The 20,759-nt window shown below is 34.9% G+C and overlaps 1 protein-coding gene across 1 annotated transcript in view; it reads left to right on the forward strand.

Moving 5' to 3' along the window:
- LOC126826703 (ATP-binding cassette sub-family D member 2) overlaps positions 1-20,759 on the forward strand; it is a 31,950-nt gene that overhangs the window by 6,653 nt on the left and 4,538 nt on the right. Inside the window, exons 3-7 of the mRNA XM_050555719.2 lie at positions 14,469-14,593; positions 14,880-15,027; positions 15,926-16,020; positions 18,508-18,653; positions 19,199-19,344. Coding sequence (XP_050411676.1) covers positions 14,469-14,593; positions 14,880-15,027; positions 15,926-16,020; positions 18,508-18,653; positions 19,199-19,344 — 660 coding nt within the window. The remainder of the gene's footprint in view (positions 1-14,468; positions 14,594-14,879; positions 15,028-15,925; positions 16,021-18,507; positions 18,654-19,198; positions 19,345-20,759) is intronic.

A 20,759-nucleotide genomic window follows, 5' to 3' on the forward strand; every position in this document is an offset into this window, starting at 1 on the left:
CATTTCGGGACCAACATATGGTTTAATTTTATTTCAATAATTCGCTTGCGCGTAGGGGTCTTTAGCAGTGGGAGGAAACCGGAGGACCCGGAGAAAACCCACAAGGTTGGACAGGCGACCCTACTCCTTGCGTCAATTTACGGCTTCCATGAGGGGAAAAAAGTGGAATTTCGCCGTGACACCGGCACCGATTGTCCGAAAACCATGAAATTAGGACACAATACGCCCATTACCACCCCTGACTCTGTGCTTTACCCCCATTTTGATCACATTAAAAAGAAAAGAGTTTTAGCAAAAAAACGATTTTCGGAATTTAATATTGGTTTTAATTAATTTTGAAATTGGAAATGCAAAGAGATTTTATCGCCTCTTCCGTATGTGATAGGTATTGGTACTATACACATTATCCTTAAAAGACAATTTTTTAAACTGACCGTAACGATGCATCGACACTAGAAACCGAAATCGCCTATTTTGACCTATTTTGACTGCTGGGGTATCTTTCCGTACGTGACAAGGAGTAGGTCGCCCGTCCAACCTGTGTATTTTTTCAGGATCACCCGGTTTCCCCCCACTGCTAGACCCCTACGCGCAAGCGAATTATTGAAATAAAATTGAACCATACGTTAGTCCCGAAATGACCTAGTTTGTGTCGAGTGGTCGATCAACCCCATTTCGCTCTCTCAATTTTAGCACTCCTAACTCTAAAACTAAATGCAAGGAACGGGCCTATTTACAGAGGTCACAATTTTAACCTACATGCACACCTACATGATATACATATTATTATAATCCCTATGGGATATTTTAATTATTTACTGTTATAATATGAATTATCACTTATTCCCCGTTGAATAAATATCGGTCACCGGGTGCAGCTGTACAACTTCAAGGACCTTGGCCTCAAGTGCATGGGACCAACTCTACATTTTCTGAAATGTCAATAAAAGCCCTGGAATGATTTCATTTAAAAAAAATAATCAGAAAGTAAATCTAGTTTTATTTATATGCTATTTGTTGCCAGAAAATATATTTTGTTACGAGTCTAATTCAAATTTAAAAATAAACAATGGGTCTGAGGCATATTTTATTGATATATAGAAATTAATGCAGTGTTCTCATTATGTGATAAAAGAGTGCCAGAAATGTCTCGAAATTCAGCCATTTGTGTATTTAGTATATCAAGTATATGCGTGTATTACAAAGCTGTGATTTGTGTACACCCCGCTCCCCCCCCCCCTCCTCGTGTCACTATCATGTACATATCAATTCTGCTGCCAACCCACCCACGCGAACATGACTAAATTATGAAACATTGTCTAGTCGTTTGTATGTTACGACAAAACGAGGCCAGCGTGGCTCATTTGCTGCAGAACGGAAGGCCTTGCAAGGATTAGTGTCTAGTCGTTTGGATGGTACGAAAACCCGAGGTCAAAGTGGTTCCCCGTTGGCAGTGGTGAAGTATGGAAGGCCTAGCAAGGATCTGTGTCTAGTCGTTTCGATGGGACGAAAAACGCCCGTCCCCTCGTCCATGGTACAAGGATTAGTGCCTAGTCGCTTGGATGGTATGCAAAACAGGGGTCCCCGTTCTCTCCCTTTGTCTGTGGTTCTTGACCGAAGCCCCGACAACTAACTTTGCGTGCAGTTTTTTTTAGGTAGGACGAAAAATCGAAATCCTGTGTGCATATTGGCGTGCACGAAAAATAACCCTTTGCATTTGGAATTTTATGCACCCACCCCACCCTCGAACAACGCTTAACATAACATTTTGTTTTCACTACCTACATTGTAAAATTTGTTTGATTTCAGATGACTTAGCCCTGGTTTTTCACAGTGAAAGATTTTGATGAAACTTGACATGCATGTTTATAACCCAAAGATATGGTTCCTTTCGATATTTGCGCATATCGAATCGTAACTTCATGAATTATGGTCCCTGATTGTAAGAAAAATCACTTTATATTTCGCGTGTTCTCTATCTATCTCTCGGAAATGGAATATGGAAATACACAAGCTAGCTAGTGTATTACAGGTTGGTGGTGGTGGGGATGAGGTCTTCTATTTGCAATGATTTTTTGACTACAAAATATACGCTCTAACTCATTACTCAAACTACAGCAAAAAAAAAGCGGAACGGAAACCCGATTTTATATATTCTTACAATAGCAACGCACTTCGGGATTAACTTAGAAATGGTTCCACTACTGATGTCTTCCGCCTTACTCCTGCCACAGTAGTGGCTTGTCCTACGGAGTTCCTTTCCGCAAGTTTTTTTTAGTCAAATGACTGCAAAAAGGTTACTGGCCTATGTATAGCTCCCTTAATTTACACATAAACTGACCTAAAACTGCACTGCACATATAATAAACCAATTCCCATTGAAATAAAGGTGAAGCCGTACCGCATAATTATATGATTTGATGAAACCCAACTGCTACCTGAAGTTTCTCGCCTATCGAAGTTATAATATCCGCCGGTGTCATGGCGGCTCGCACATTATAAGAATCATTGCTTTGAAAATGTAGAACGCATTAACACAAAGAAAAACTGATGGGTAACTAGTTTAGTGGTCCAGTCTTCACTATAATTTGTGATAGAATTACTTATTTAAAAAAAACTGAATGATGTAAAAATAAAAATGGTTGGAGTGCCCAAGTTTAGATTTGTCGTTGATTTCATAAAGATGTTAGGATATAGAACGTTAAATACTGTGTGATTCAACATGGCGGCCGAGGGGTTTAATATGATATAAGTACGAAATACATGTACATGTAGTACCAAATGGTTTATATGTATGAGAGTCAAGGTTTGGACTAAATGTCTTGGGGAAGTAGGGGGCGACTAGCATGTGCCTCTCTTTAGTGGACCGATGTGAGATTGCCCATTGTATTAACTGGACGGGTAGGCCTATTCACCTTCAGTTATGTGTCAATGTCAAATAAGCGGCTTCGTATCAACACGGTCGGCTCTGGGCCGGTTTAATTCTACGTATCTCTCGTAGCTGAGAGAAAAAAGATTTTTTAGCCCAGAGAATATCTTCCGTCAGAGTGGTTGTTGATTCATAGATTCTAATAACCCCTTTTGAAGTTTATATGAAAGCTTTGATATCTGCTATGCAGATCTAGTTATTCTTATTATTATTATTATTCTTTTGTTTTGAGTAGATCTCAGCAACTGATTGTCGGATCGTTACGATTTCTTCGGTTTTATCGGAAAAGTGGGTGTGACTTAGAGGATAAAGCTATTTTGAACGTTCTGCGACAATGCGAAATGTCCGAAATCACCGAAGCTATTGTTTTTAGAAATATTGCAGTAATTTTAACAATAATCATTGGATTTTAACTTTCGATGCATTTTGGCATAGCCGGAGACGGGGCACATAGCTACGCTACTTTTGATTTTTGATTTTCGGCAAATCTTCGCAGTAGGCGCTAAATTTAGAAAATTTAAATTTTTACAAAAAACTTTTTTATTTATGAATATTTTTTAGTCGTGTTTTACACAAATATAACGAGTCCTCTGACTTGGGCAAAAATGTGAACATTTTTTGTCTCGGTAATTTTCCTTGGCCGCCATTGGCTAATTCAGTTTTTCAGTCCTAGATTAATTTATTGTTCGATTTGTATAAAACAAAGTTCATATACCCTGTTGTCTCAATTCCCATTTTTTTTGTTCCCGATAGAGTTATCTGTCGGCACCGGAAGTGGCGTAATATTGTCAAAAACTAAAATTTTGACAGTTAGGTACCACTTTTCGAAAGCAAATATTATTTTTTTCAAATCTGGTATAACTGAAAGGGTGCGCCCTTTAAAGGCACAAAAAATGTTGTGCCCAGTTTTTTTAATTTCGATTCCGTTTTCGGGCTATTTCGATTAAAAGGTGAAAAAAGGTGTAAAATTAAGCTATTTACAACCCATCCAGCGTTTTCATATTTTAAAATATTACTTCGTAACTTTTATAAACTCATTGCAATAATCTATATGGAGAGAATGTATGTGAAAATTAATTTGTAATATGCGCAGTTGCCGAGAAATGGTCAATTATGCATGAGTCACTCTTTACGCTATTGTGCCTGTAAAAGAGTCATTTATTTTTGGATTTTCATAAAAGTGACACCATTTGATGCATAATGTCAATTGTGACTAGTTCAACTCAATTTTACATTTTCAATGTCACCGGTAATGACGAAATTTGGGCAAAAACTGTATTTATAGCCTTCGAAACAAATAATTTATTCAAATGAGTCGTATTTAGTGTTTGTTTAAGATTTTGATATTTGATTCTAATCAACTAAAAGAATGAACCCATATGATCATATGGATATCACAAAATGGTTTCTAACTTGTTCAGTTGGGGAGAAATAGGCAATTTTCAACAGGTCACTTTTCAAGGTTTTTTGTCCACAAAAGTGTCAATTATTATTCGATTTTCATAAAAATTTTCACTGTGTGATACCTAATGCCATTTACGATTTCATACAAGTAATTTAAGATTTTCATTATCACCGTAAGTAACGTCATTTTGGCAAAAACTGTATTTTTAGCCTTCAAAACAGATATTTTATTCAAATGAGTCTTATTTGTATTGTTTTTAAAATTATGATATTTGATTCCAATCAGCAAATAAATTGAACCCATACGATCATACAGATACCAGAAAATGGTTTCTAACTTGTACGGTTGCAGAGAAATAGGCGATTTTCTACAAGTCACTTTTCAAGGTTTTTGGTCTATAAAAGTGGCAATTGTTATTCGATTTACATAAAATTTTCACCATGTGATGCCTTATGTCATATCTGATTTCATAAAACTAATTGAACATTTTCATTATCACCGGAAGTACAGTACACTTACATGTAACAAATGTATAAAATGAATTGATATTGCTGGATTTGGTTGATTCGGCGTCCATTTTATTTGATGTGTGCAATGCTTATGTGGAAACCTGTGGTTTCATTGGTACCGGAAGTAACATGTTTAGGGTAAAGTGGCACCGGTGAAACCCGTCATTACTGCATCGCAGTTCTAGTTACAAGTTGATTTTGTCATCTTATGTTGTTAATTAGTCATTTTTTTAACCTTGCATATTGACAACAATTCCATTTCATATTGTGAATGCAGTATTTGCCATTTAGTGTTGAGACTTGAGAGTACATTTGCTTGACTGCTACTCTCCTAAACAGTTTATACAAAGAATGATGTTTCAACAGGCTATAGTAATCACACATATATGACAGAATGCAAACATGCTGTTGCTGTGTTGTAGAATGGATATTCTGATTTCTTCTATAACATACCAAGATCCTATTTCGTTTCGTTTTTTTAGTTCAAAAATTTGTTTTACTTGTCTTTACTAAACTACGATCGGAAAGAGTTGTTACAATTGACATGCGCGCTGTATCATAAGGCCTGTCATTGAGTCAACTGGCGTGGTTTCGAATCCCCGGTTGTACCTGTACGTGACAAGGAGTAGGGTCGCCTGTCCAACCTTGTGGGTTTTCTCCGGGTCCTCCGTGTCCTCCGGTTTCCTGTCACTGCTAAAGACCAGGGCTGCCGACAACCAGTATCGCAGCGCAATTTGCGATACATATTTTGTCCGTTGCTAACCAAAAATTAAAATCTAACGTTTTTGATTCGCAGTTACTGCGAATCATTAATATGCCTGTCATTTTGGATATTGACACAAGAATAATCCACATTTTGAAGACTAGAAGGCTTACTCAACACTTTCAACGTGTATAAAATGTTGAATAAAATTTTATAAACAAAACTGAATTCTCCGTGTGACATTTTCTTCTCGAACTGCCCAGACACAATACTATATAACACAGGGACATAACTCTATGAATAGGGACTATTAAACCGGAAATAGGGAATCAAGTAGTACCACTCACGTTGTGAGACATCAAGTAATTATATCATATTCATTTTGAAAGAAATAAATCCAGTGTATCTCCCACGTATTGTAAATAAAATATAAAAAAAATAAATACATGTTAACGTATTGTAAAATGATAAATCAAAGTAAAAATTCCCGTAAAATATTATTGTTTATATCGCGTGTGTCTAGTTAATCGAGGTGCGCCCGATTGAACAAAAATAATAATACACGATAAAAAGCAGACGAAATTGTTTTCTAACGAAGATTTCTAACGTAACAAAAAAAATACAATTAAAATGAGTGGGGCTTCGGAAGTCACTGTCAAGAATTGGCTTCAGACATAAGACCTAACTAAATGTCTACATCACATTCACAAACTGTCACAAGTACTTGTGGCAGTGCTAAAAAACCTAAGAATAGTCAGAATGGAATCTAATTATATTTCAATTCGTTATGAATTAAAGTAATATCTTGTTATTTAGGTGTTTTACGTTGAAACTGAAAAACTGCTAATCAATTTTTAAATTTGCTAATCAATTTTGGCAAAATTGGACTTTTTGATTAGCAGTGCTGCTAATCAACTGTGAAAAATTACCGACAGCCCTGCTAAAGACCCCTACGCGCAAGCGTATCATTGAAATAAAATTAAACCATATGTTAGTCCCGAAATGACCTAGTTTGTGTCGAGTGGCCGTTAAACCCCATTTATTTCTCTCTCTCTTTCTCTCTCAATTGACCTGTTCTGGATGGTCGATTAGTCAATGAAATGGTCTGTTATGGCGAGATTTTGGCGTGTGGTGCATGGAACTGTGGGTAATCTAATAGAAACATGAATGCTGATTCGTTAATCAAATGTCTGACGTCATAGAGTCAAAGCCGCTCGTATGACCTCTGACAACTGGTCAGATCTTAATGTTGTGTTGGCCATCAAAATTATAAAAAAACGAAAGGAAATATAGATCTGTATTTTAATCAGATTGATAACACACAGAACCCTTGATATCAGCTCTAGTATAGATTAACAATTTCCCGATCTACTAAAATAGATATATATAACTATATACAGTGTATGTGAAGTTTTAGAAAGAAAAAACTAATTGCATTTTGGCTAGTGCTTTCACCCACAAGGGTGATCATCAGGCATTTAATAATGAGATAAGCAACAATGACGTCATGGCGTTATCTTAAATATATATACATATGCATGACAATAATAAGTTTTAGAAAGAAAAAACTAATTTCATTTTGGCTGGTGCTTTCTCCCACTACAGGGATCATCAGGCATTTAATAATGAGATAAACAACAATTACATGACATCATGGAGTTATCATAAATATATGTGACAGGCCAAAGCTAAATGAGTCGGAATACGCGCGAATCAATGAGATAAAGACAAAATAAGTGAAAATATTGATTTTGATCGAAATTGAGATTTTTACAAAAATGAGTCTATAAATATACTATCTATCGACACAAAAGATCAAAATAGCAATAGAGGATTTTAGAACACCTTTATTTGGACGTTTTGTAACAGTACCGTATTCTTAAATCTGTCCTATTTCTTAAAATTATCAGCGAAATTGGTTATTTTTCTTCGCTCACATCGGGACAACTGGTCAATCCTCTTGCATAATATTTGGCATTGTTGTAAAGCGGAGAATCTCTAGTTTACAAATATGACCGATACATTGCTGATAAATTTATTTTGAACGGATACAATCGAGTTTTAAAACCCCTAAAAATGTAAACAAACTCTGCTTGTTGCTATGCTGTCTACACAACTCGCTTGCTGATTGGCCCAGACAACGCATGCAAAATATGTGACTGGCTTGAGCGATAATGTTTTGGGGTACCTACATGCGATTCAACTGTCACAAATCAATGATTAAGCGTAAGTCGGATTCGTATAAGTCGGATCTTTGCTCAACTCGGATAAAATCGTTTGGAACCGTTGATCCTGCACGGTTTTCTTATTAAATTTCTGCGCATAACTCGGTTTTCCTATGTCTGATCTTTGCACAACTCGGATCCAAATGTCCGATCCATTTGATCTAATTCGGGCTTTTTTCCTTCACCTAAATCGGATCGGCAGTATGTTCAGAATTCGACTAAGTGAGTTTTGTACCGATGGCCTAAAACACGGTTAGGTATTCCATGCACAGAGCCCCAAAATACTTTCCCCCTATCATTTTGCCTCAAATCCGCCTTTTTGACGTGATGCAATAATAGAATTTTCCCTGTCAACAACGAACAATAACAGACTTGATAATTTCAATGGCATTATAATACATGGACTGAATGCATGCTCCACAATATAATCGAAATTCCTTCAGTATAAATTAATTTTAAATCCAGTTGTTATTATTCGGCTCTTGCAGTTTATTTCTAGTCGAGCTACGTTCGGTCTTCGGCTAACTCGGATCTTTGCTTAACTCGGATAAAATTGGTCAGTCCACTTAGATCCGTCTTATGTGAAGTTTACTGTACTCCGAATAATTAATCCAAGCGGTGATTATTTGATATCTCGTTTCATTTTTAAAATAAATAATTTATAGGCCTTGAAAGGAAATAAACAAAATGGCCATTGAAAATACATTATGCAAGAGCTAAATCTGCCTATTGCAGGTCTTTCTTTAGGCCTTAAATGTTATATATAAACTATTAATTAGACATTTATTAACAAAACAAGACCATAATCGACTCTCGATGGCATCAGATACTCGAGATTTTAACTAGATTAAAACGGTCCGCATTTAAAAATTTAATTTAAAAATGGGAAAGCGAGGCTAAGTCCCGATTATACCAGTGCCCTGGTTACCACTGTGCACACATCTTGTCAAAACTATAAACAATGATAACTTGGCTGAGAATGAAGTAATTTGAATGAAATTTACAATATTTTTGAATTATTATAGCAAGAATGACCAACTCTTTATTAAACTCTTAACTAATGAATCTTTAATTTTCTTTTCAAAGAGAATTTTATTGATACCTGAATTCATACGGCATGCAAAGAAGGAATGCATATTGGATATTACTGTTTAAAATTCTCTTTTCACCATGGGTCGAAAAAATGAGAACGACCAACGTGCCGAAATGCGACGATTCTCGAGTGGGAAAACAGTCTGGCAATGTTTAATTACACCGCCGCCAAAATGCACGAAAGTGAATGTAAGTATTTCTTGCCAATGAAACTGACATTTCTATAGGGACTCATATTTTGGTACCGTTACCGTAACTGAAAATAATAATAGACCTATCGTACACGCAAAACCTTATTTTAAGCTGTGGCGGCTTCTTTGATGATTACCCAATCAACAACCTTAGTCTCCTGACCACTAGCTGGCACTAAGGTGCTAAATAATTGATGTGATTAACTGAAGTTAATCTCGCCAAAGTTATAATATACAAAACATAAACAACTAATGTATACATTGTTCTTCACTATAACACTATCATATGAATATGCCGCATGTTTTGCGGATGTTTCGTTACGAAATGACTGCATTTACCACGAATTTCGTCTTCAGCACCCTTGAAATCCTAAATAGCAAATAACAGGGTTAAATCGACGGATCAAAATAGCAAATAACAGGGTTAAATCGCCGGATCAAATTTTTACTACGATTTTCGTCTTCAGCACCCCTGAAAACCATGGAAAGATATATTCAGCGACAAATAATGGCCTGGTTGCTATGGGATTTTCTTTTGGAACATACCAAATCTTTGACTTGCTTTTTCATAAAACTTACTTTTGTGAGTTGGGTAGCTTCAAATGGACACAGCTCAGTCAATTTTTGTCCGATTCAAACAAACTATACATCAAATTGAAGGAAATGAGTTGGAGACAATAACAATAACTCAATTTTCAAAATTTCCTCATTGTGACTCATTATGTCATGGGGAGTCATACATAGGCATGACAATAATAATATCAAATATAAATATTTTAGAGCATCAAATCATATAAAATTATGCAGTATTTAAGTTTAGGTGATACCTATTAATAAATTGCTGTTCTTTATTTTCTAGCAAATTATTGTCCGACCAGTTGAGTTTAAATAAGGGGAAAACCCTAAATTTTCCCATTCCACATGGTCACTTAGTGGAATCATTCTCTTTTTGGGAATGACAAGTGTAGGTTCATCCTTATGTTGAGTTGTGATTCAGTTTTGACGATATAACTTTCATTGCAACCTGGACATATTAAATATGTAACATTTTTATATGCCCACATTTTCATGTGGACGCATATTGTCATTGCCTCTGTCCGGACGTCCGTTCGTCCGGGCCATAACTTCATGGATTATGGCCCCTGATTGTACGAAAAATCATGTTTTTAGCTTGTGGACACTCTAGAGGTCACAATTTTCATCTGATTTTGATGAAACTTGAAATGGACAAAATAGTGTAAAATTATGGTATATCAAGTTTGTGGACTCTCTAGAGGTCATAATTTTAATCCAAATTTCCACGACTGACAGCTTGGGAATGGAATCTCAGGGTTTGTTAGTAGGCCTACTGATTCAAGTAACAAAATCCATGAAATATTATTATTTTATCAAAAAAGCACAAGTCAAAAAAACTGTTGGAAGCCGTATTTCTATCCAGTTTGTTGAAACACAATAGGCTACATAACATGAAGATGGTGAAAATATTGTTCGTCTGCTTTGCAGTCCAAAAAAAGATGATAAAGAAATTCCATGCGTGGTGATTATACAATGTTAACGTTTGTAGCTATTTTGAATAGCCTCGTTTGTCACACAATTATTATTTCTGCCCTATTTTCCTATGCACTGTTTAATTGAGCATAATATATTTTGCGCGTTATGACGTAATGTTACCGGGATTGTCATTATATACTATTATGTTAACATAATAGCGCTCTGGTTAATCTCGATTGACTTGTTACTCTGTAATGTATTGGTTGTTGACCGGACTGTTAACCAGTCATAATTGTCCCCTGCCTGTGTTTATAAAACAATACCATATACCTGTATAAACAAATGATTCTATGATTATTGTCCCACGCCTTTCGAAGAAAGCAGGGGGTTATTAAAATGGGTCTGTCTGTCCGCCTGTCTGTCTGTCCGTCTCATTTTTTGGGACACAATAACTCTCCTAATGAGCTAGAATGTTCAAACTTGGTGTAGGTGTTTATTAGGTCAATGCCTTGATGGAGTTACCCTAAGCATTTTTCTGCTTAGGGTAAGCAGAGATAAGCAATTTGATTGATTGATGCTTTTTGGGACACGATAACTTTAGTTCTAATTAAGTAAGAGTGGGACACATTGGGACACAATAACTCTCCTTCTAATTGAGCAACAATGTTCACACTTGGTGTAGGTCTTTATTAGGTGAATGCCTTGAGGCTTGATGGAGTTCAAAAATGAGAATTTTCTGCTAAGGCTAATGGTAAGAGAGATAAGCAATTTGATTCGTTCATGCTTTGGGACAAGAAACATTGTAACTTTTCTGCTGAGGGTAAGCAAAGCGATAAGCAATTTGATTGGTCAAGACTTTGAAACACAATAACTCTCATTCTAACTCATGTAGAATGTTCAAACTTGGTGTAGGCGATCATTATAATTTTGAAAACCTTTGAAAACCTTTGAAAATGTCTGAACCATTTTTGGCTTGTAATTTTTCAACCATATTTGTTTTTCTGACCAGTCATGTTGGGTTTTAGTTTCCATTTGTACTGTAGACGACATTCATTAACCCACATTTCTTTCGTTTGGTTATTAATCTCCTCTGATACATCCATTTGTATAGTTTTACGCTTGTCTACATCAATATTTTCATATTTCTGTTTATATTTCCCTTCGTTTATTTTCATGATTTCACCTTGGGCCTTGAATTGCTCATTAGCTAACTGAGTGGATTTTGCTTGCTTCTTCAGGTTAGAATCATCTTTATTCTGTATTTGGGATTAGGGGTTGTTCCTACTAACCCAATTTTTATACGCCCACATTGAAATGTGGACGTATATTGCCATCGCCCCAGTCCGTCTGTTGGTCTGTCCATCGTCCACAATTTCTTGTGAACGCTCCAACGCCAAAAGTTATGATCCGATCGTTTTGAAATTGATATATGTTGTTTAGATTAGTGAGATTTAATTTAATAATTTCCGTTTTTTACGTCTTGAGTTATGGCCCTTGTTTCACTTTGTTGGACCTTGTGAATGCTCTAATGCCAAAAGTTATCATCCGATCTTTGCGAAATTTTTATGCATTATTTAGATTAGTGAAACAAAGAAGCCTATTGAATTTCAGCAATTTCCGTTTATTACGTCTAGAGTTATGGTCTTTGATGCACGTTATTGAACATTGTGAATGCTCTAACGGCAACAGTTATCACCCGATCTTTGTGAAATTTTTATGCATTATTTGAATTAGTGAAACGAAGAAGCCTTTTGATTTTCAAAATCCCTTAATTACTTCTAGAGTTATGACCCTTGTTTCGCTTTGTTGCACCTTGTGAACGCTATAACATCAAAAGTTATCTGCCGATCTGTATGAAATTTATATGTGTCATTTAAATTAGTAAAAAGAAGAATCCTATTGAATTTCAGCAATTTCCGTTTATTACTTCAAGAGTTCTGGCCCTTGTTTCACTTTTTTGCACCTTATCTGCCGATCTGTATGAAATTTAAATGTATTATTTAAATTAGTAAAACGAAAAAGCCTGTCAAATTTCAAAATTTTCTGTAAATTACTTCCAGAGTTAAGGCCCTTGTTTCAGTTTGTAGAACCGTGTGAACCCTCAAAAGACAAAAATTATAATCTGATCTGTATGAAATTGTCTTGTAAATGCCCCCAATTACCTACAAAAGAATAAATATGCGTTAAACCTTGTCAACCGCTCGGAGGATTTAGCTGCTGTGGGCGTATGTTTCGTTGCCTGGCAACCTATCTTCTTAGAAATTAAGGTGTACTGAAATGTTGTAATATCTGTAAAACCATACACCTCTTTCTGATTTTATTTTGTTCCATGATTGTAGAGTTCTTTCTTTATATTCTATAGGTTTTGATAATTGGGTTGTATGTTTCATTGCATATTTATTCCTTTGCATATTTATTCCTTATACCGTAAAGACAGCAACTATTTATTTTGGTGCATGACCTGACCCCTTGGGGTGGTGTCACACCTACTGTTTTGTTAATATTTGACAAAACAACCCAACGCCTAGCCAACTTTACCTCTTGTCACATTACATTCTCTTCATTTTAAAAAGTACCATATTAGTCAAAGCAGGAATGTGAACGTGTTCTGCAGCGATAGCGATGCTCTAGTTTTTTTTGTCCCCCGGTTCGTCCGTCTGTCTGACTGTCTGTCCATCCGTCTGTCTGTTTGTCACACTTTTTGGGACACAATAACTCTCCTTCTAATTGACCTAGAATGTTCAAACTTGGTGTAGGTGTTTATTAGATCAATGCCTTGATGGAGTTCGAAGATGAGTATTTTCTGCTTAGGGTAAGCAGAGATAAGCAATTTGATTGGTTGATGCTTTGGGACACGGTAACTTTAGTTCTAATTAAGTGAGAGTGATGAAACTTTTTGTATAGTTTCATTACATCAATACCTTGACTAAGTTCGATAATGAGCATTTTCTGCTCAGGGTAAGCAGAGCGATAAGCAATTTGATTGGCCGAGACTTTGGAACACAATAACTCTCATTCTAATTGAGCTAAAATGTTCAAACTTGGTGTAGGTGTTTATTAGGTCAATGCCTTGATGGAGTGTGAAGATGAGCATTTTCTGCTTAGGGTAAGTAGAGATAAGCAATTTGATTGGTTGATGCTTTGGGACACGATAACTTTAGTTCTAATTAAGTGAGAGTTATGAAACTTGGTGTATAGTTTCATTACATCAATACCTTGACTAAGTTCAATGATGAGAATTGTCTGCTTAGGCTAAGGAGCAATAAGCATTTTGATTGGTCAAGACTTTGGAACATAACAACTCTCCTTTTAATTGAGGTAGAATGTTTAAACTTGATGTAGATGTTCGTCTTGACTGAGTTCAATGATTAACATATCGAGCTAAAGCTAAGCAGAGATAAGCAATTTTCTTTGGTCGATGCTTTGGGACAAGATAACTTTGATTCTATCTGATAGAGAGTGATGAAACTTAGTGTATAGTTGATAATCAGTTTGATTGCTTGATACTTTTGAAAAAAAATAGATGTGCAATTAATTAATCAGTTTGATTGCTCGATACTTTTAATATGTGTCATCTATTTATTTGGGGATTTCGGCGGGGGACATCAACCTCACTGTTGGCTTGTTTAGCTTGTTCTCTGTCCATCTCTTGCAAAATGTGGGCATATCTTACATGGCAATCGTTTGTTACCTTTGTTATAGAACAGATAAAATTTCCAAGAACGAGATTTGTTGCAGAAACTAACATGGATGAATAACAGATGCAGAAGAAACAGGAGCAGGATGAAGTAGAAGAAATGGATATTAAGATAATATATTTAAGTTCTTGTAAATTGTCAGAGAATGAAACAAAATTATGAAATAGCATCGCTGATATATATAATATATATGTATGAATGATTATATATGTTTTGAAAATGCAGGAACTTTAGTAGATGAGGATGAGGATGGTGGAGTGAGTGAAAGAACTAGAGCTTTTACAACAGCTAGGAATCTTCTCATTAATTCAGCTGATGCTATAGAAAGAATGATTTCATCTTATAAAGAGGTTGGTTATATATAATATTAAACATTTAGCAAGTGGACTACTGCACTGGAAAGAAACTCTTACTATTTCATTTATCTGATCAATAAAAATCTGTATTATATAATATTTAATTGAAAAGTTTAAGTACCATATTTACCTGATACATGTAAGTACCAATGTGACCAATGTGTCATCTGTGCTATTAAATACCATAATCTATCCACCACTAACACACAGTAATACCGTAAACAAGGGTTAGGTTTGGTTGACAGATTGCTGCATTTTGTTATTATAATTATATATTTAGATAACAGAGTTAGCCGGATATACCTCAAGAGTTTCAGAAATGTTTAAAGTGTTTGAAGATATTAACAATGGGCATTATTCACGTCAGCTGGTAACTAAACCTAAGTCTAAAAACCTTGATCATGTAGATGGACAACTTGAAAAAAGAGGTAATAATGAAAACTTATATTTATGGGCTACTCTGAAATTGTCAATAGAACAATTCCAGCAACAACAACAACAAAAAAATCACAAAAACTCTAATCTGTTGTGTTTTTATAAGAATTGTGAATGGATAGATGTACAAAATACTCCCACATGAAATGTTGGTTTTCATCTCATCTAACTGTCAATTTTTCTTTTGAATGTTTCAAGATTTAATTGAATCATAACTAAAAGAACAAAGACAATTAAACATAGCTTTTTAACTATGAGTATTCAGCTTGCTATTTGACATGCACATTGACTCTTGTTAACAATCTATAACTAGATCCCTATTTTCTAATCCATATTGCTGCATGCATTTTTGATTGGAGAGTCCATATTACCTCATACATTATCGATTGGAGAATATTCACTAATGATTATAACCCAGTGCATGCTCATTTGGATGAGTTGTAAGAGTTGATTTAATTTAAAGGTACCATAACAGATTTGGACACCATTTTCATTTGTCAAAATTATTTCAAACAATTAAAGAATTACACTCGGTCAAACTTCGAAGCACAAACTTTTGTATTCAGAATTGTGGAATATTTCATAAGGCAAGTGGTGTAAATTACATACATGGACAAGGAAAGGAAATTTCCATCTCTCAATTATTTTATAATATCGTATAGGGAATACTATTCCGATGTGAGTGTGATAAAGAAATAATGAATCAGTAGGTTACATCATATACACGGTCCATGGTTATATAATTTATTGTATTTGAGTACAATAAAACCTTTTTTCCCTTCATGATGTGTAACTAACATGAATGTGAGTGAATGGCTGTCTGGATTATAAAAAAGTTTTGTTTCCACTCAATTATTGTAGCGTTGATTTGGGTGTTAATCCCTATTACAGGTGAAGTAGTTGATAAAGATTCTACTATTTATATAGAAGATCTTCCTATTATTACACCTAATGGTGATGTTATAGTGTCTAGTCTTTCCTTAAAGGTAAGATATTGTGGGTGTGACTGTACATGTGGTGTCTTGGGATGCATGTATTATTTAACCACAAATTTAATTTTATTAATTCTTATGCTGAGTTTAATCTCTTTTATCAAGTTTTGTCACCTCTGTACATTTTAAAGATACAGCTTCAGGATGATGTTTAACACAGTATAAAGTTCTTAGTATCTCTAAAAATATTAGTCTGGCTGGAGTCCCAGTGGGGTGGGGGTGGGGGGGTCCATCAAATGGGCACATACCAGACCCAACTTTTCTGGAGTAAAATTTTGCGTAGAATATGATGCCGAGTGGTAATCAGTCCGCTGTTGGGGCGTTTTCGAGATATTCAGGGTCAAAGGTCAAACAAGGTCATTTCCACTGAAAGTAAAAGTGCAGCCATTCTTGTATCATGAAAACATGCTGAAAATGATCAAAAGTAATCACCCTTTCAATAAAAATGTAACCTTGTTAAATTCACATTTGTTTTTTGTGACCCCAGAGGTCAGAAGGTCAAATTTTCTGTTTTTGCACTAGAAAGATTTAAAACAATAAAATGTCAGCATAAAATATAAAAACTAAAGCGAAACCTGTTCTAATTAATAATAGGAACATTTAAAACTTATCTTAAGGTGGTCTTAGCACCGTACATTTCCTTTGGAATGTCGAAAAAGATCTTGCACAACAGAACAAAAATACTTCAAAACTGTCAAATCAAAATAGTTTCACAACGATTGCTCTACATAATGAAACAAGTTGTCCGAAAAAACGGTTGAATAGTTTCATGCCTGGACTCCAGCCTGCAGGCAGCATCATGAAGTCTACCAAACTTTTCCCCGGTAACATTTACCAATATGGCATTTATATCCCGTGAGCTATTCATAAAAATTCATAAAAAAAATGCAAACTTTTAATCCTGTCGTTGGATACGTGTTTTCTGGTCCCAAATTGTCACACCAGCAATACAGTTTATAACCATGCTCAAACAGAGGAGAAATGTTGGAAAAATGACAGTGCCCATTTTCATGTGGACATATAGTGTCGTCACCCCTGTCCTTCCTGACGTCTGTCCGTCCACAATTTGTTTGTGGACACTCTACAGGTCACAATTTTTATTCAATTTTGACGAAACTTAAAATATAGGTCTATCTCTCAAAGATCTTGATATATATTGGTATATATCAGACCATAACTTCATGGATTATGGCCCCTGATTGTACGAAAAATCATGTTTTTAGCTTGTGGACACTCTAGAGGTCACAATTTTCATCTGATTTTGATGAAACTTGAATTGCATGTTTATAACCCAAAGATCTTGGTTCTTTTCGATATTTGCGCATATCGGATCATAACTTCCTGAATTATGGCCCCTGATTGGACAAAAAAAATCGCGTTTTTAGCTTGTGGTCCGGTCACAATTAATATTCGATTTAAAAAAACGTTCGTATATATATTACCGTTACACTGTAATGATGCTTGAGTTCGAATTTCGTGAAAATCGGACCAAAATGGCCACCCCTCATATGCAAATAGTGTAAAAGTATGGTATATCAGAGGTCACAATTTTGATCTGATTTTGATGAAGCTTGAAATACATGTTTATAACCCAAAGATCTTGGTTCCTTTCGATAATTACACATATCAGATCGTAAATTCCTTAATTATTGCCCTTGATTGTACGAAAAATTGTGTCATTAGCTTGTGGAGATTCTCCCTTGATAGTACGAAAAATTGTGTCATTAGCTTGTGGAGATTCTAGAGGTCACAATTTTAACCGATTTTGATGAAACTTGAAATGTATGATTATATCTCAAATATCTCGTTTCCTTTTGATATTGACGCACATCAGACAGTAACATCCTGGATTATGGCTGCTTAGTGTATGCTTTTTAAGCTGCAAAATTTGGGCATATCTTGCATTGCAACCACTTGTTTTTTCAAACTTGCCAATTTCTATTAAAGGCTATTCTATATGATTGTGTCATACAGAATGTTTGATGGATGACCTAGTGACCAGGCTACATGTAAAAATTACTATAGGTCATTTGTGGTCTCCTGTTTCTGCTGTTTTAGGACAATTTATGACGTGTTATGACCCTGTGACCAGGCCTCAGATAATGACAAGATGAAAAGGTTAATATCGACAGTGTTCATCCTTGTTACAGACAAGAACGCTTGCCAGAACAGTGACTAAAGGGCAATAACTCTGCAATTTGTGCATGAATCCAAATTTCAATCGTGTTCATCTATCAGCAAGTTAGAAAAACAAATTACTTCCAGAGTTATTATCCTTGTCAGAGCCTGTAATTAAGAATAAACTCTCAAAATTCAGAACCACCCGTTGATTATATTTAGAGTTATAAATGAAAATTCAGAACACCAAAACATTAATTTTGTGACAGTCTTTATAAACAACTCAGATATCTGATTATAAGCTGCTGATGGCCATGTTACCTGTCAACGTATGTATAAACATAAATAAATATATTATTACAGATGGAACCAGGTATGCATTTATTAATAACAGGTCCTAATGGCTGTGGTAAATCATCCTTATTTCGTATACTAAGTGGATTATGGCCAGTTTATGCTGGTAAACTCTATAAACCACCACTTTCATCTCTCTTCTATATTCCACAACGGTATGTATTGGTTAACTTTGTATTAAAAATCAGTAAAAACAATTCAGGTAAATGTATTATCATTGTAATGTTACTCAGTGATTTATTATCAGCCAGTCAGTAAACTTTGTACTGAGTATATTATAGAATATCTGACTGACGTGATTTTAAAGTCTAATCTAAACTGTATCTTATATACTGATGTCTAAAGTCTAATCTAAACTGTATCTTATATACTGATGAGTTTTAAGATCACAATAGGACACAATATATAGATTAAGTTTTAATACCTACTCAACTCAAAGTAGGCAATTTTAGGACTATGATTTCTCCTGAGGTCCTAAAGAAAATTCGCAAGGTTAGGCAGGCAATCTTACTCCTTATCAAGCACAAGTATGGAAATCAAACTCCCAACAATTGCATCGATAAAAAAACCTTACAATCAAAATGGCATACATTAGATCACATGGACACTCAAACCATTAATTAGATTGAAAATAATGAGCCCAATAGGTTTCAATGTATAGCATGTTAAAAAGAATTTGCAATATTTTTGTTATTTCCAGTCCGTACATGTCAATAGGTACATTAAGAGATCAAGTTATTTATCCTGATACACCTGATGATATGATGAAGAAAGGATTTGTAGATTCAGATTTAGGAAACATACTAGATATAGTCCATTTAAAACATATTGTCAGTAGAGAAGGCGGTAAGATTCATATTTTCAGTAGAAATATACAGTGTAATACAAATTGGTTGAAATGAAAATGTATTAAATGTACTGAAGGTCATTTGTCACACTTTTTGGGACACAATAACTCTCATTCTAATAAAGCTAAAATGTTCAAACTTGGTATAGGCGTTTATTAGGCAATTGCCTTGTAGGAGTTTCGAAGATAAGCATTTTCTGCTTAGGCTAAGCAGAAATAAGCAATTTGATTGGTTGATGCTTTGGGACATGTTGTGTTGTAGGATATGTTTTTATTTGTTCTTTAGAAAATGGCACCCAAAACCATAAGGTACACAACTTGTGTACTGATTATAAAATGTTAATTATGTCTTAAATATTGGATATTAGGATCCTATAGTTTCACAGCAAGATAACAACATCAATATTGATAGAAAGTGATCAATATTAAATTCTAATTTGTCTTTTTGATTTCGAAAATTATGTAAAATATTGAGTTAGAGACTTAGCTCCTTTAAGTGAGAGTGATGAAACTTGGTGTATAGTTTCATTACATCAATACCTTGACTAAGTTCGATAATGAGCATTTTCAGCTCAAGTTAAGCGAAGCGATAAGCAATTTTATTGGTTGAGACATGAAGCTCGATAACTTTGGAGCTTGATAACTTTGGTTTACATTGGGTGAGAGTTATGAAATTTTCTGCTTAGGCTAAGGAACGATAAGCAATTTGACGACTGGTCAAGACTTTGGAACACAACTCTGCTTTTAATTGAAGTAGAATGTTTAAACTTGGTTTAGATTTCATTAGGTGAATGTCTTGTTGACTGAGTTCAATGATTAACATTTTCCACTAAAGCTAAGCAGAGCTGAGCAATTTCATTGATCGATGCTTTGGAACAAGATAACTTTAAGTCTAACTTGGTGAGTGATGAAACTTAGTGAAGAGTTTCACTACCAGGTACTGCAAAATCTTGACTGAGTTCGATCGTGAACATTTTCTGCTTAGACTACGTATAGATAATCAGTTTGATTCCTCTATACTTTTTAAAAAGATCAAAGTGCAATTAAATAATATGTGTGACCAATTATTTTGGGATTGCGTTGATGGACATCAGCCTCACTGTTAACTTCTTGTTGATACCATTTAATATTATTTTCCTGAATGATTATATTTAATATGCTCATACTAAAGTGATTTCCAAGGAAGAAGTATTCAACCATGTGCTGTGCATTACAAATTGCTGTAAAAAATATGTGTTTTATACCTTTTGTAATTAAAGGAAAAAGAATGCTTCAAATAAACATAATATGGATGGTAATTAATTTAACATATTTGTAGTTTTTGCTACAATCTTTACTACCTTCTATAAAATGTGACCAGGAGCTAATATAGAATGAAAATTTCTTCAAAGAACCTGAAATTATTTTTTTTGTT

This window comes from Patella vulgata, chromosome 7 (genome assembly GCF_932274485.2).
Source record: "Patella vulgata chromosome 7, xgPatVulg1.2, whole genome shotgun sequence".
Lineage (NCBI taxonomy): Eukaryota > Metazoa > Mollusca > Gastropoda > Patellidae > Patella > Patella vulgata.